Raw genomic sequence first — 17,509 nt, 5'->3', positions numbered from 1 at the left:
TTCTGCCAGTAGTAAGCCAAGCAGTAAATGTTTTACATTTTTTTTCTTAGAATTATTTTTAGCTTTTATACATGCTGGATCATGTGTTCCATGGAAAAAATGACTAATCTTTTTGATTATTTCTTATAAATTTCTTATCAACCTTTAAACTATTCTGTTTCTTTTCAGCCACTTGAATATCGTTTTCCCCATTGAAATGTTTCAAATACAGAAGATGAGAATTTTATTCTTTTACCTAGTACTAGTAACTACTTTCAACTTAGAAAATTTCTCTTACTGAAATAATTATATAGTAGTGTCACACACCTGTATCTGTAGTTGATGATGATACTTCCAAGGTATTTTTCAAGCATTGCATAATTCAGCAAACAGGTTCATCTGAGGATCTGAAGGCTAGTGTCTTTACTTGGTTGGTGGTAAGCAGTAACATTGAACATGCACTTGGCACTTGCTGAGTGAAGAAGTTGCTGCAAGCCACCCTTGCAGACATGGAGTTGCATAACAGTGTTATGCCCCTGCTCTTCTCTGTCAGGCTGGTCACATTTAATCCTGTATTAATGATGAAGTGTGCTGTGTGAAGAAACACCTAGGGTTTTCTGATGAATCTCTGCATGGCCAAACATAGGATTAAGGAATTCAGGATTGAAACACTTGTGTTTTGTACTCGTTGGTATTTCATTAAGAGTTTGTTACATTTACTGACTCCTTTTGTTCACTGACCACCCATACACGTTAGTTTAAAAGTGCATATCTTAAAAAAGAGAGCAAAAATTAGCTCTCCCTTAGTTTTCCAGATTCCCTTCTCCAGGGATATTCAGATGTAAGTCTTTAAAAGAAAAACACGAGTAATGTAAAATCAGATATGAATAATCAGTTTCCTGGCATAAGCATAGATTGCCGGATGCATTAATATCCGGGTGGAATTTGACATTAAAATGAGCACACTTGTTTATGTAACTGACTGTTGTCAAGAAAAATGCAAATACACAAAAATTTCGTTTTAAGTTTAAAATATGTATCATAAGAAATGACATAGTACTGAAATTTATTTAAAGTTCTTTGTAAATCAGACCCATAATTTTGTCTTGCCCTGTTTTTACTATTTTCAGTCTCATTGTCCACTGCCTATTACCTTGCCTCCACAGCTTTTGCTTGCATCCCTCCTTGATATGAAGAGAGTATCTTCTCTTTCCATAATTTAAGATTCCCAGTTGGCATCCTCTCACCGCTAACTTAATTGGATAAGATAAACAACAATAGCATAAAAAGAAGTATCATGTTTCATTTATTTTAGAAGAGCTGTCTTATTTTCTCTACGCCATTTATTTCCAGATTTTAAAGTGTTTTAAAAATTATCAACGCTTTGTGTTTGTCAGATTCTTTTCCCCCTCTCTTCAGTATTGAGTATCAGCATGGTAAGCTATCCTCGGCTTTATTTGTATAAGGAGAGGTAGCGTCTCATTTTGTGGTTTTTCTTTTTGTTCTTGATAACTTCATAACCATTTAATTGCTTTTAAAAAATCAACCTGTCTTGGATTACCTGTATTCTTATGTAATTTTATGTAAAGCACTATAATTTTAGGTAGTTAATTTTTTTAATTAATAGACTAATATTTTAAAAAATTAATCAATAGACTACTAGTTTAAAAGCAGTTTTGGGTTTACAGAAAATTGAGCAGATAGTACATATTACCACCCCCTTCCACTCATAGTGTCCTATTACATCTTGTATTAGTGTGGTACATGGTACAATTGATAAACAAATAGTGACATAACTTTTTTTTTTTTTTTTTTTTTTTTTTTTTTTGCGGTACGCGGGCCTCTCACTGTTGTGGACTCTCCCGCTGCGGAGCACAGGCTCCAGACGTGCAGGCTCAGCGGCCATGGCTCACGGGCCCAGCCGCTCCGCGGCATGTGGGATCTTCTGGGACCAGGGCACGAACCCGCGTCCCCTGCATCGGCAGGCGGACTCTCAACCACTGCGCCACCAGGGAAGCCCATGACATACTATTTTTAACTAAAGTCAGTAATTTACATTAGGGTTCACTCTTTGTGTTATCCCATTCTTTGGGTTTTGACAAATGCCTGGTGTGCATTTCACCATTACAGTATTGTACAGAACAGTCTCACTGCCCCGAGAAATTCCTGTGCTCTATTCATCCCACACTCTCTCTCCCCACAGTGAAACCTCTGGTGACCACTGTTATTTTTCCTGGCTCCATAGTTTTTCCCTTTCCAGAATGTCATATAGTTGGAATCATAACAGTGTATAACCTTTTCAGATTGGCTTCTTTTACTAAGCAATATACATTTAAGTTTCCTCTGTGTCTTTTCTTGGTTTGGTAGCTCATTTCCTTTTATTGAAGAATAATATTCCACTGTATGGATATACAACAGTTTATCCAGTCACCTTTTGAAGAACATCTTGATTGCTTCCAGTTTTGGGCAGTTATGAATAAAGCTGCTATAAACCTTCATGTACAGATTATTGTTACTGTTTTTGTTCCACTAATCTATTTGTTCTTTCGCCAGTGCTACATTATCTTGATTATTGTAGCTTTATAGTAAGCTTTGAAGTCTGGACATATCAGTCCTCTGACTTTGTTCTTCGTCATTATTGTGTTGGCTCTTCTGGGTATTCTGCCTTTCCATATAAATTTTAGAATCATTTGGTCAATATCCACAAAATAATTTGCTAGGGCTTTTATTGGGATGATTTTTGTACTCTGTTCTTTTTTTCATTGTATGCCACATGGAAGGGAATTAGGAAAAATAAAACACTGTGTGCAATACTTTGTTAAATAAATTTATAAAGCAGTACAAATGGAAATCTTTGGATAACTGGCTACATTTATAGTAATAGAAATTCTAATGTTTCAAGTACTTAAATAGAGAAATGGAAGCCATTCAAAACTTGAGTGAAAGACAGAAAGTTTTTCCAAGACTTCATTCTTTTGCTGGTCCCAAGTTGGAAGAGGCTATATGAGTATGCATTTACATCTATGTTTGCATATATTTGAAAATCAAAGCATCATATTAGGGGGAAATGTTTGGAAAGCTTATTGTGGTCTTTGTCTCATATACAAAGTAATATTATTAAGCAGTTGAAGAAAATAAACATCCCAGAAGAAAAAGGAGCAAATGGTATGTGAATAAGTACTTTTAAAAAAGTAATAACAGCTTTATTGAAAGATAATTCACTTACCATACAATTTGTCCACTTAAAGGGCACATTCAGTGATTTTTGGCATGTTCACAGTTATGTGCAACTGTTACCACAGTCAAATTTAGAACATTTTTGTCAATTTAAAAAGAAACCAGAGGTGCCTTCCCTGATGGCACACTGGTTAATGCAGGGGACATGGCTTTGAGCCCTGGTCCAGGAAGATCCCACATGCCGGGGAGCAGCTAAGCCCGTGCGCCACAACTACTGAGCCTGTGCTCTAGGGCCCACGAGCCTCAACTACTGAGCCTGTGTGCCACAACTACTGAAGCCCGCGCACCTAGAGCCCGTGCTCTGCAACAAGAGAAACCACCACAGTAAGAAGCCCACACATTGCAATGAAGAGTAGCCCCCACTCACCGTAACTAGAGAAAGCCCGTGCACAGCAGCGAAGACCCAATGCAGCCATAAAGAGAGATAGAGAGAGGAAGGAAGAGAGGGAGGGAGGGAGGAAGAAAGGAAAGAAAAGAAAAAAAAAGAAAAGAAGAAAAGAAACGAAATGAAACCAGGGCCTCCCTGGTGGCACAGTGGTTACTGCTAATGCAGGGAACGTGGGTTCGAGCCCTGGTCTGGGAAGATCCCATGTGCCGCGGAGCAACTAAGCCCGTGCACCACAACTACTGAAGCCCATGCGACTAGAGCCCGTGCTCCACAACAAGAGAAGCCACTGCAGTGAGAAGCCTGCACACCTCAAAGAAGAGTAGCCCCTGCTCACCACAACTAGAGAAAGCCCGTGCACAGTAACGAAGACCCGGCACAGCCAAAATAAATAAATTAAATTAATTAATTAAAAAAAAAAAACCACCATATACACCTTAGCTATCATCCCTCTTTCTCCTTACCACCCCTCCAGCCTTAAGCAAACACTAATCTACTGTCTCTCTATGTATAGAGAGTTGCCCACTGCGAACATTTCATATAAATCAGATCATGTAATATATAGTTTTTTGTTTAAATTTTTAATCTCAGTACAGTGTTGTCAGCGTCCACTGATGTTTCATGTATCAGTACTTGATTTCCTTTTTATGACTGGATAATATTTCACTGTATGGATATCTACTGCATTTTGCTTATTCATCATTTGATAGACATTTGAGTTGTTTATACCTTGTGCCTATTGTGCATAACAGTGAACATGAGTGTACAAATATGTTTTCATTCCTCCTTTCAATTCCTTTGGGTGGTGTATACCTAAGAGTGGAAGTGCTGGTTCACATGGTAATAAGTTATTCCTTGACTTTAAAATTACAGACATCTTAGTACATGTGAGATGGTAGGTATCTCATTGTGGTTTTGATTTGCATTTCCCTGATCACTAGTGATGATGTGTTTGCTGGTCATTTGTGTATCTTTTTTGGAGAATTATCTATTCAGATCCCCTGTCTCATAAGTGAGGTCTGGGCAAAAGGAAGCATCTGCCTCTTAGCTCTGCTTATCTGAAACTTAGCCACAGCAGCAAGTAGCTGGTGGTAGGATGAGAAATGCTGAGATCTTCCCCTCCTGGGGAGGTAATCTTCCAACTCAAGCCAGGCGAACAGGGAGCTCAGGTTCTACCAGTCTGTAGTGAATTTCCTTTTTGTTGCTGAGCTGAGAGCAGGAAGAGAGTAGGATCTTGGTTCAAATACTTTAGGTTCTTGTTTTTCTTACTGAGTTTTAGTAGATTTTCTTAAATGAATGTTTTCTCAGTTTGTTGTGTGCTCTTTGGACTATTTCTAGGGCCTTGAGTGGTGATGTTTTTTTTTTTAATTTGTATCTGTTTCTTGGCGGAGCACGTTCACTGAACTCTTCATGCTGTCATGCTGGTGAGAAAAAAAAATTAGGTTTCAAAAGCCTAGTAAAATTTTTAACCTCTCATTAATTGTTCTATATCCTTATAGTGGGATATTTTGCATCCATTAATTCCTTGAAAGTAAAAATTCAACACATACCTAAAGGTACTATATCATGTGCCTTTTACTTGTAACATTAATCAGCTTTATTAAATATTAAATTACACATTTTTCTTTATCCAAATATTATATTCTTCACTTGTTTTAAAATTCAAAAGCTTTAAGATGGTATCTAATAAATAGTTGTCTTCCTGCACCTGTCCTCTAGCTGACCAATTTAACTCCCTAGAGATAATCAATAGTACTAATTTCTTATATTTTTTAATAGAGATCCTGTGTGTATGTGTATATATATATATATATATAAAAAACAAGTAGGGCTTCCCTGGTGGTGCAGTGGTTGAGAGTCCACACACACACACACACACACACACTATATATATATATATATATATATATATATATATATATATATATATATATATAATTATATATAGTATAATATATATATAATTTATTTATTTTGGCTGTACCAGGTCTTAGTTGTGGCACAGGGGTCTTCATTTTGGCATGCGGGATCTTTAATTGCAGCATGAGGGCTCTTTGTTGCAACATGCATGCGGGATCTAGTTCCCTAACCAGGGATCGAACCCGGGCTCCTTGCATCGGGAGCACAGAGTCTTAACAGGGAAGTCCCCCCCGCACCCCATGCCTTTCTAGGAGTTTGATACCAACTTCCTTCCTTTGTTTGTCTGTCTATACATGTAAGCATATATAAATTTTATACCTACACACATTATTTTTTCTGCACCAATTGTGAGACATATGTTGCAGATATGATAGCTCTATTACCCCTAAGTATTTCACTGTTTATTTCCTAAAACACAAAGGCAGTCTACTACATAACCACATTACAGTTACCAAAATCAGAAAAAAAGCATTGATAGAATACACCTATCTAATCATCCAACCCACAGATACCATTCATATTTCATCTGTTGTCCCAATTATGTCCTCTATAGCAAAGAAAAAAACTGCTTTTTGTCCAGAATTTAATCTAGGATCATTTAGTAACCTTTTCCACCTTCTTCAATTTGTAACATTCCTCCAACTTTGTCTTTAATGACCATGACAATTTAATACCATTTTTTATTATGTAAAAGTTCAAAATATATAAAACTAGTGAATGTAGCATAATGAACCCCTTTGAGTTCCGTCACCAGCTTCATCAGATAAACATATGGTCATGCTTTTCATTTACATGCTCACTAACCCATTTTTTTCCAAACACATACATATATACACATAATAGGTTATTTTAAAGCAAATTTAAGACATTGTTTTATGCAGGCCATAAGTATTAAGCAATGCCTAAAAGCACAAAGGAGAAAGTAAAAATAAATGTCAAATTACCTCATGGACCACCATCCAGAAATAGTAATCAGTAACATTATATCTAGCATGTATAGCTAGAAGTATGAACAGATTGGTAATAGAAGATGAGAGTATGAAAATATTTGGAACTTACACAGATTAGCTATTTCTACCAGAAATGGAGAGAAGAGTGAAAGGCTGGTGTTGGGACATCAGCGATTATATATACCCAAACCCTTGTAACTTTTACGTGGGCTAGAATGTATAGAAATTCTACATGGAAGTATTTTTGTCAGTCATAGGTATTCAGCTAAACAACTAGGCTTTGCATGATTTGCGAGGTATTTTTGTTTTGTTTTTACCTAGAGGATTTCTACTCTCAGAGATTTTATTAGTCAAAGTGTCATTGTAAATTTGTTTGTTCCTTGTTCCTTTGTCCTACTAGATAGTTTCAAAAAAATCAAGCATTTGACCAGTTAATACTTATAAAGTTTACTTAACTCTTGAGATGCATTAATTGCAGAATTTGTAATCTTATGGCAAATAAAATTCAGCTGTAATTATTTTGACTCTCTAGGTCCATTGCATTTCCATATATATGAGTCATCTTGTCAGTTTCTACTCCCCAACTAAAAGCCCATTGGAAATTTGATTGGAATTGCATTCAATCTGTACATGAATTTGGAGAGAATTAACTTATTAATATTGGGTCTTCTATGAGCATTGTATATCTAGTTGTTTAAATTTCCTTTAATGAGCCTCAGCAGTGTTTTTATACTTTTGAAATTGTCAAATTTATCCCAATTTCATTTTTTATGCTATTGTAAATTATACTGTTTTTTAAAATTTTATTTTCTTCTTACTAGCTTATAAGAATACAGTTGATTTTTATTTATTCACCTGATATCCTACTACCTTGTGAAACTCAGTAGTTGAGCTACATTCCTTAGGATTTCTGTATAGAGAGATAATCATGCCATGAACATTAAAGACAATTTTATTTCTTCTTTCCAATTTATATGAGTTTTGTTTGTTTCTTCAAAACTTTTTTTTTTTTTTTTCTTATTGTACTTGTCTAGATCTTGCAGAAGTTGTCAGTTTGGGGTAAAGGTGTTCAGTCTTTTCACCATTAAATATGGTGGTTGATGTAGGGGTTTTTTTAGATTCCCTTTATCAGCTTGAGGCAGTTTTTCTTCTATTTCTGGTTTGGTTAGAGTTTTATCGGTCAATGACTTTTTTTTTTTTTTTTTTTTTTTTTTTTTTGCGGTATGCGGGCCTCTCACTGCTGTGGCCTCTCCCGTTGCGGAGCACAGGCTCCGGACGCGCAGGCCCAGCGGCCATGGCTCACGGGCTTAGTTGCTCCGCGGCATGTGGGATCTTCCCGGACCAGGGCACGAACCCGTGTCCCCTGCATCGGCAGGCGGATTCTCAACCACTGCGCCACCAGGGAAGCCCCGGTCAATGACTTTTGAATTTCGTTAAATGCTTTGTTTAGATCTGGTAAGATGATCATATGGTTTTTCTTATTTTGTCTGTTAATTTGGTGAATTACATTGATTTTTCAAATGTAAAGTCAACTTTGCATTCCTGGAATAAAAGCCACTTGGTTGTGATTTATTATACTTTTTTGTTTCTGTGTTCATGAGGGATACTTATCTGTAGTTTCTTTTTTTTCTTTCTTTTTTTTTTTAATGGTAATGTCTTTGTCTCATTTTGGTATCTGGGTAATTTTGTCCTCATAAAATGAGTTGCTACCACTTCCTCTGTTTTCTGAAGTAGATCACATACAATTAACAGTATGTGTTTTTTAGGGAATTACCTGGCGGTCCAGTAGTTAGGACTAGGCGCTTTCACAGCCGGGGGTGGGGATTGAGGGGGTTGTCAATCCCTGGTCATGGAGCAATGTGTTTTTTAAGTGTTTGATAAAATTTACCTGTGAAGCCATATGGAGCTTTTTAATAAAAAGGATTTTAAGTAAGAATTCAATTTTTTTTAACTGACAGGGGGCTATTGAGATTTGCTTTTGTGTGTGTGTGTGTGTGGTATGCGGGCCTCTCACTACTGTGGCCTCTCCCGTTGCGGAGCACAGGCTCCGGACGCGCAGGCCCAGCGGCCACGGCTCACGGGCCCAGCCGCGCCGCGGCACGTGGGATCCTCCCGGACCGGGGCACGAACCCGCACCCCCCGCATCGGCAGGCGGACTCCCAACCACTGCGCCACCAGGGAAGCCCTGCTATTTATTTTTAAAGAACCAATTTGGGGGAATTCCCTGGCGGTTCAGTGGTTAGGACTCTGAGCTTTAACTGCCGAGAGCTTGGGTTCAGTCCCTGGTCAGGAAACTAAAATCCCACAATTCGCACTGTATGGCAATCAATCAATCAGTCAATAAGTAAGTGGTTTTTTTTTTTTTTTTAATGTTTAAAAAGAAAAAAAAAAGATCTGATTTGGCATTGTTGGTTTTCTCTGTTGCTTATCTGCTTTCTACCGTGACAGCATAGGAGTGGTTGCCTGAAGCTGGACAGAGGAGGATGATTAACTAACTACAAAGGGGCATAAGAGGTGTTTGGGATAATAAAAATATTCTGTATCTTCATTTTTGGCAGTAATTACACAGGAGTGTATTCTGTCAGATATCACTGAATATGTACTTAAAGTCAGTGCATTTTATTGATTGTTAAGTTATGCCTCAATAAATTGATTTTGAAAGTTATAAATAATTCATCTGGAAATGATTTTGTGATTTTGCTTGGATCACTTAGAGTTTTGATTTTTTTTTTAATAACAAGTGCCACTTAAAGATTCTAGAGAATTAAATTATATTAAGAGGTAAATTTTTAATTTTACCATTTGAATATTGTAGTAGAAAGCTAAATTTGAGACTATGTTGTAAGGTATGTTGAAAATATTTATTTTAAGATTATGAATTATATAGATTAAAGCTTCAAGGCAACTAGCACTTTTTAGTGTGCTTTAAGGAACCTGTTAGGAGGAATTTCAGGCCATATTAAATTTTTTCCCATGCCTAAAACACTTACTTTCCCTCTCTGTTGGTAAATCATGTTAGTGTTTTTTTCTGAAATTGTGACTATTGAGTGCCGTTATATTTTAGTAGTTAAGTGTCTGGACTTCAGAACTGGATGACCTGTGTGTGCATCCTGCTCGCTCCACTTCACTGATTATGTAGTCTTGAGCAGGTTCTTCATGCAAGTTCTTTCCTATGTCAAATTATTTCTTATATTCTTTGGATCAGATAGTTCATTTATATCTCAGAACATTTTAGATTTAATTCTCCAAGGTTATTGTCTTATAATAAGAACACAATATTGCCTCAATTTCAATCGCATTGATTGTTATCCCGGCAAAGTGTTTGTTATTAAACCCCTAATACAGTTTTAGTGTATACATAATAACCCTCTGTCACTTTAATGTTTAGAATTACTTAACATGATGTGATTTAGCAGGTAATTTATATTACTGCTTTTCTAATGTAAGAATATATGTTATTTACTATATTATAAAAAACCATGCTTTCTTATAGTTGGCTTTATTTTTCTGGCAATAGAATGTTGCAGAACAGTGAAGTGTGGATTATTTGGAGGTAATATTGTAATATGGAGCATAAATTACATTCATAGAACTCCATTCAAAAGAATGTAAGGAGCAACAGCAAATTCTGAGGAAAGGATTATAACTATATATTATTTAATAACATTGGGAAATAATCTTCTGCCTCTTAATGAGCACACTATCAAAATACTAAGTATTTTTCTTTTTTATAGAGGTCAGATTAATTTTTAGGATTAATTAATATTGTTTGTTGCTTTTTCTAACTGGGATAAGATCATAGCTTAGGGCTTCCCTGGTGGGGCTGTGGTTAAGAATCTGCCTGCCAATGCAGGGGACACGGGTTCAAGCCCTGGTCTGGGAATATCCCACATGCCGCAGAGCAACTGAACCCGTGCGCCACAACTACTGAGCCTGCGCTCTAGAGCCCACGAGCCACAGCTACTTAAGCTGGCGGGCCTAGAGCCCGTGCTCCACAGCAAGAGAAGCCACCGCAGTACGAGTCCCGCACACCACAAAGAAGAGTGGCCCCCGCTCGCTGCAACTAGAGAAAGCCTGCGCGCAGCAACGAAGGCCCAACGCAGCCCAAAATAAAATAACTAAAATACATTTATTTTAAAAAAAGATCATAGCTTAATTCCCTTTGTGCATGTGCTTGTATCTTAAGTTCTTTAAATCATCTATGTGTTATCAAGTTACTGTGATCTAGTAATTACTAAACTATATTGTCAATAAAATATTTACTGCATGCCATATACTCTGGTAAACCATTGCAAAACAGTTCAAAAAGGTATATAATGAAAAGTAATTTACCCTAACATTGTCCCACCAAAGCCTAGTCCTTTTCTACATGAAACTACCATTACTAGTTTATGGTTACTATTCTCAGTATTCTATATCTGTGCAAGTATGTCCAGTACATCTATGTATCCCTCGTTTTGAAATAAACCTGAGACAACATATTCATGCTATTTTGCATATAGTCTAGAGATTGTTTCCTTTAAGCATAGTTGTGGTGGCTCTGTGACACCTATAACCCCTAGAAAAAGACCCATCTCTTTGGATAGAGCCCATACCTTCATAGTTCTTGTGGTTTGTGGTATAAACAGAATATAAGGAATTTAGCTCTTGATGATGACACTATACAAGAGACTTTTTGCTATGATGGAAATGTCCTATGTCTCTGCTGTCCAGTATGGACTTGTGCAGCTATTGATCACTTGCAATGTGGCTAGTACAAATGAACAGAACTTTTAATTTTTTTACATTTTAATTAAATTTAAATAGTCATATGTGACCAGTAGCTACCATATTGGACAACTCCGGAAGCATCATGGTATAATGAAGCTCTAGGGTTAGATATACCTAGGTGTCAATGTTGGTCTTGCTGCCTCCTATTTAGCTGCTCTTGCAACTTACTAAACCTTAGTTTCTCATACACACAATGCTTTCTCCAAAGAATAATACATGTACAGAACTGTCATTATATAGAAAGAAGATTAGAAGTATATATTCCAAAGTGATACATGTGGAGAAGGAGAGAAATGGTCAAAAGAGACTATAACCTTATCAAGAATGTTTTACTATTTGTCAGAGTAATTGGTTTGAGATGTTACTTATGTGTATAAAATTAATATTTAGAAATTCATTTTTTTCTCGAGTATTCCTACATGGTTGCTCAGCCATGAAAAACATATTTGAGTCTGTGTTTCCATAAATGTCATCTTCACGTTCACTCAAATATAGATATAGGAGATAGATCTACTGTTATTCTTTTTAAATGCTACATAGAACAGAATAATTTGGACATGCTATTGTATATTTATCCTTTCATTGCCCGTTGGTGCTTCCAACTCTCAGTATTAAAAACAGTATTATATTGATCATCCTTGTTTATAGGTTTATAGTAAGAAGTGATATTGCTAAGTCGTAGAATATGGGCATGTAAAATAATGCCAAATTGGGCTTCCCTGGTGGTGCAGTGGTTGAGAGTCCTCCTGCCAATGCAGGGGACGCGGGTTCGTGCCCCGGTCTGGGAAGATCCCGCATGTCGCGGAGCGGCTGGGCCCGTGAGCCATGGCCGCTGAGCCTGTGCGTCCGGAGCCTTTGCTCCGCGACGGGAGAGGCCACAACAGTGAGAGGCCCGCGTACTGCAAAAAAAAAAAAAAAAAGCCAAATTGGTTATCATTTTGCATGTCCACCTCTTTATGTAATTCTATCTTTTCCATATCCTCACAAATATTAATGTTGTGTTTTATGCCTATTGATTAGTAACTTTGGATTTTAACCTGGATTTCCTGAAACTATAGTGTACTATGTTATAGTATAAAAGTAGTAACATTAGATAATAAGTTGGAAAAGAAGCTTTAAACATAACCAAGTATGTATACAAATTTTATATATGATAAAGATGGAGAGTAAAATTTCAAATAAGCGAGGAAAGAATGGGCAGTCATACTTCTTTACCCCTGTCCTCTATATCATTATTGGAAGGTGTGAAACAAGGGCCTACTCATCCATAACTCTGAACAGGCTCACTCTTTGTCTTTACGTTATCAGAACTAATTTTATTAAGGCCTTTATCCCTTTAAATCACTTGCCAAACAAAGTCCAGAATTCCTAGGTGATACCTCAACACCCACCCCCATACTCCAATCCCAGTATAGCTCTGTGGGCAGTGAGACAGTTTCTTCCTCCGGCGGGTACTCCCCAATTCTCCCATTTCAATCTTCTGTTTAGTGTTCAGGGTACTTAGTAGTGTCTGAAAAAATTTTTACTCATTTGTTCTCTACCTTCAGGGTAAGCTACCTGAAGGCAAGAATTTTTGGTTGTCTTCTTCACTGCTGTATTCCCAGCCTGTCCACCTGTGGGTTTTCAGTAAATAATTGGGAATAACTAACATAATAAATAATAAACATTTATGGAATAACTTTATTCAGTAACTGGTATCGGAAAAAAAGTTGTTAGGTCCTTATCTCACATGATTCACAAAAGTAAATTACACTTGGGAGAAAGCCACAAAACCTAACAAAACAACTTATAAAAGCTATAGAAGCAATACATGTTCTTAGAGTATGGAATCCACTGTTAGATGCATGTAGTTTTAAGAAAAGAATTCATTTGATTTATAGCTAATAACTAAAAGCTGGCATTTTCAACTTTTTTTCTTTCCTAACAAGTTGATTTGTTGAATTATACTTTTGATAAGCTGGTCGTATCATTCTATTTTACCTAAGATACAGTGGCTTCCTTTCAATTTTTTAAAAAATATATTATTTCCACGTTATATTAATAAATGCATTGGGCTTCCTTGGTGGCGCAGTGGTTAAGAATCCACCTACCAAATGCAGGACACACGGGTTCGAGTCCTGGTCCGGGAAGATCCCACATGCGGCGGGTCAGCTAAGCCCGTGCGCCACAACTACTTAGCCTGTGCTCTAGAGCCCGTGAGCCACAACTGCTGAAGCCCACGCACCTAGAGCCTGTGCTCCGCAACAAGAGAAGCCACCACAATGAGAAGCCCGCGCACCGCAACGAAGAGTAGCCCCCGCTCGCCGCAACTAGAGAAAGCCGCATGCAGCCACAAAGACCCAATGCAGCCAAAAATAAATGATAAATAAATAAATATTTTTAAAACGTAAATAAGTAAATGTATTTGCTGCCATAATGTGTTATCTGGACTATTTAATCATGTTTATGTGTGATATAACTAAATAATTACTTAATTACATTTCTTTCTGTCTCCCCAGCTCTGTGCCATTTTCATTTTTTTTTGTTACCTAAAAGTGCCTCTTAATACTTTGCACATTGGTGCTTCATGAACATCTGCTTTAGTCCACTTACCAACCAAGCAATTAATCTTAAGATCCAAGTAGAAGCTACATTGCAGTGGACTTACTTTTATATTGCACATGTGCTCATTTTATGCTTTCCCCCTCTTCTTACAGTTCTTGACATGGCAAGACATGTGCCACTCTATCGAGCTCTGCTAGAATTACTCCGGGCCATTGCTTCTTGTACGTGCATGGTGCCCCTGTTGTTGCCTCTTTCTGCAGAGAATGGTGAAGAGGAAGAAGAACAGTCAGAGTGTCAAACTTCTGTTGGTACATTATTAGCCAAAATGAAGACCTGTGTTGACACCTACACCAACCGTTTAAGGTACTATACTTTGTTCATTTCTTTTGACCTTGGCTTTTACAATCTTTTTTAAAATAGCTTTGTTGGTATTTTAAAAATGATATATGCTAATTAAACACACATATGCACAAGCAGTCAATAAAACTACAAAGAAAAAGTATCCACCAAATCCTGCACTCAGAAACGTTCATTAACAGTGGCTCATCAGACATCGCCCTATGCGATCTTATAGCTATACATAGAGTTTTTCTTAAATGCTGTCACATTGTACCTATTATACAGATAGATGCTAGTTTTACTCAATATTGAGGTGAAAGACACCTTCACTCTCAGTAAATACATATTGCTGATGCTGTTCTTAATATTTCTGATTATGCATTGTATATAGATGCTGTATTTTACTTAACCATCTATTAGTGGACATTTGGGTTATTTCTAATTTTTAATAACCTCTGACATACATCTTTTGGGACTTGCAGAAATCTCTGCAGAGTAGATTCATAGAATTAGAACTGTTGGCTTTATGAACTACTAGTTTCATTTTTGATACATATGTTATAATTCATGCTATAATGTTTTTTAGAAGGTAGAGGATTCGGTATTTATTTGTTGAAGTTATAGTAAAGTTAGTATTTTATCTTCGTGGAAAATTGAATTTTTAAATGAATCTTTGGTTAAGTTTATACCTTGCTAGAAATCAGATGATGAGTCCTCTTATCAAAAACTTTTTAAAAAACCTTTTCCTGGTAACCTTTTTCATTCTCTTAGCAGAATCTGTTTAATGGTTGTCAGTTTTACTTAAGATGGCATAAATTCTGATGTTTGCATAAACATTCACAATTAGGCTAGAGGAAGCTTATTTCTTTGTTAGTCGTCTTTTGAATCAATTAATCTTCTTTACCATCTTTGCAATATATTTGTCCTACCTGTTCTCACTTATTTTTTTAGTAGCCTAAAATTTGAGAAACTCAGTATACATCAAATGATGGCAAAGAATTGGTCATTGGAGGAATAGTTTTTGTCAGCTTTCATTTTTCAGAAGAAATCAACTTCTCAGATTATTCTGACTCTTTTAGCTTTATTGTACTGTCATTTTCACTTTAAAAACTAGTGGCTCACTGCCAGGCAGTAAGAATCATGAATTAGAGAAGAGATTAAAGAAGAGCCAGTTGGTAGCGATATAAAAAGCTGTAGGTTCATACTCTTTTACCAGGGAGGGAAAATGTAAAGGTATATTTTCTTTGATAGTGTGAGACTTTTTTATGTTGTAGAGAAGAAAATAATATTATCTTTGGTCCCATCCTTCATTATGGCAAAAATCTTTCTAACTGGTAACCTAGGCAGCTAACATAATTATACAAAAATAGTGTGGTATTATCAGACTAAAGGTCTGATTTTCTAACTGAGCTAAGTGAATGGAATTTGTACACCCAGAGTGCCTTTTTTGCTGCTTTTCTTAATGTATATCCTGTTCACATAACATGCAGTATAATTTCTTAAAAATTAAACTTCTGCATGAAATGTATTAATGATTCACTACAAAAATTTAATTGCAGATAGAGGATAACTGAGTTTCAGTTAACAGGAGCTCTTTATTTTTCTACTTGATTACCTGGAAAAAAAATATTCTTTAAAATCTTTCACCAAGAAAAAAATGACACTTCAAACTTTTAAATTCTGTACCAGCAAAACATGCATGTAGGGGGCTTCCCTGGTGGCGTAGTGGTTGAGAGTCCACCTGCTAATGCAGGGGACACAGGTTCGTGCCCTGGTCCGGGAAGATCCCACATGCTGCGAAGCAGCTAAGCCTGTGCGCCACAACTACTTAGCCTGCGCTCTAGAGCCCGTGAGCCACAACTGCTGAAGCCCACACACCTAGAGCCTGTGCTCCGCAACAAGAGAAGCCACCACAATGAGAAGCCCGCACACTGCAACGAAGAGTAGCCCCCGCTCACCATAACTAGAGAAAGCCCGCGCGCAGCAACGAAGACCCAGAGCAGCCAAAAATAAATAAATTAGTTAATTTTTTAAAAATTGAAAAAAAATGCACATAAAGATTATAATGACTGTTCACAGAGATCATCTCATTTTTTATTTTATCTTTACAGTGACCCTGTGCAGTTAACTATTTTTTAAAGCTATTTTACTGATAAAGAAACACTAGAGTTTTGTATTAGGGTTTGAATGTGCCTCTTCGTCAAGATTCCTCATGATATCTGTTATTTTTTTATATATGTGTAGAATACAGCCTCTGTTACAAAAAGAAGCCAGCAAAGACGTACATGTTATAACGTCCCTACTTTCCTATCAAGGTTTGGCACCTTGAGAATTCACTTTCCACTTCACAGAAAGAGGGGAAAATCTACTCTTTTCCAGTCTGTCAAAACTTAAATGTATTTCTTTTCATATTTTCATCAGAATAGAACTCTAATAAAGAGAACAGTATAGTCCAATTTCCTATAAGGTTTATACCCACAGAAGTTGGTCTAAATTTATTTTTAACACTGTTTCAAGATGCAAAGCTTCTCCCTCCCCCCTCCCCTCTACCTGCCTACCTGATCCCCACTGTATATAAAAACAAAAACAAAACCCAGGATACTCTGAGAAGACGATGGTCAAGGCAAATTACGTTCTGTTTACATATCACTTTTAAGATGTGTTTTAGTGCTTCATCAGAGTTTGGGGTTATGACTTTAAAAATAATGTGTAGGTGTACCCCAGCTCAGAACATTTTTGCATTATTTTTGTCTCTTCTCTCAGTAAGAAATAAGGCGGGTGGGGGGGATGTGTTGCCTGTGGGTGATTCCCTGGGAAGTCCTGGCCAGATCTGCACCTGGGGGCTCAGGGGAAAAAAAAGGTAAGGGTAGATAGAGTACATCTATTTAGTATAGGTTTTTCCTTTTTTTTAAACGCAAGAAAGCAAGTACTAGTTTACTAATTATGTTTATGTATATTATTGTATTGCCTTGTTTTCTTCTCGTTATTTCTCATTTGTTACTCTTTTTTTTTTCTTTCTTTCTAAAAGCATACATGAAAGGCATGCAGTTTTTTCCCTCCAAATGAAAATTTAACATAGCACAATTTGGTCATCTTAGATAAAGAAAAAAAGATAAATTCTCTATGTAATTTGCAGGTCTCTGGATGATAATTGTGGTTACATATAATGATTTACATTGATAGTATTTCTTCTGTATATGTTATACTTCCGGTTTTGTCTTTTGGGGATGAAAGAAATTAAAACGTTTTGCCCAAATCTAAAGAGGAAGTTTACTTTTACTGGTTGGAATAAACTAATTAAGAGTATCCTATCTTGAGGACAATGCTTAATTAAACCCAACTAATTTTGATCTCTCAAAGAATGATAGAGATTATATAGGTTAGC

At 36.7% G+C, this 17,509-nt stretch overlaps 1 protein-coding gene across 11 annotated transcripts in view; it reads left to right on the top strand.

Moving 5' to 3' along the window:
- Positions 1-17,509, top strand: part of BIRC6 (baculoviral IAP repeat containing 6) — a 239,633-nt gene that overhangs the window by 176,228 nt on the left and 45,896 nt on the right. For all 11 annotated transcript variants that reach the window (XM_067007850.1, XM_067007847.1, XM_059078733.2 and 8 more), the window contains one exon: positions 13,938-14,148. In XM_067007850.1, the coding sequence (XP_066863951.1) occupies positions 13,938-14,148 (211 nt within the window). The remainder of the gene's footprint in view (positions 1-13,937; positions 14,149-17,509) is intronic.

This window comes from Kogia breviceps, chromosome 11, assembly GCF_026419965.1.
Source record: "Kogia breviceps isolate mKogBre1 chromosome 11, mKogBre1 haplotype 1, whole genome shotgun sequence".
Lineage (NCBI taxonomy): Eukaryota > Metazoa > Chordata > Mammalia > Artiodactyla > Physeteridae > Kogia > Kogia breviceps.
Note: the sequence above shows the minus strand (reverse complement) of the source record. Positions and strands in the feature narration are given on the sequence as shown.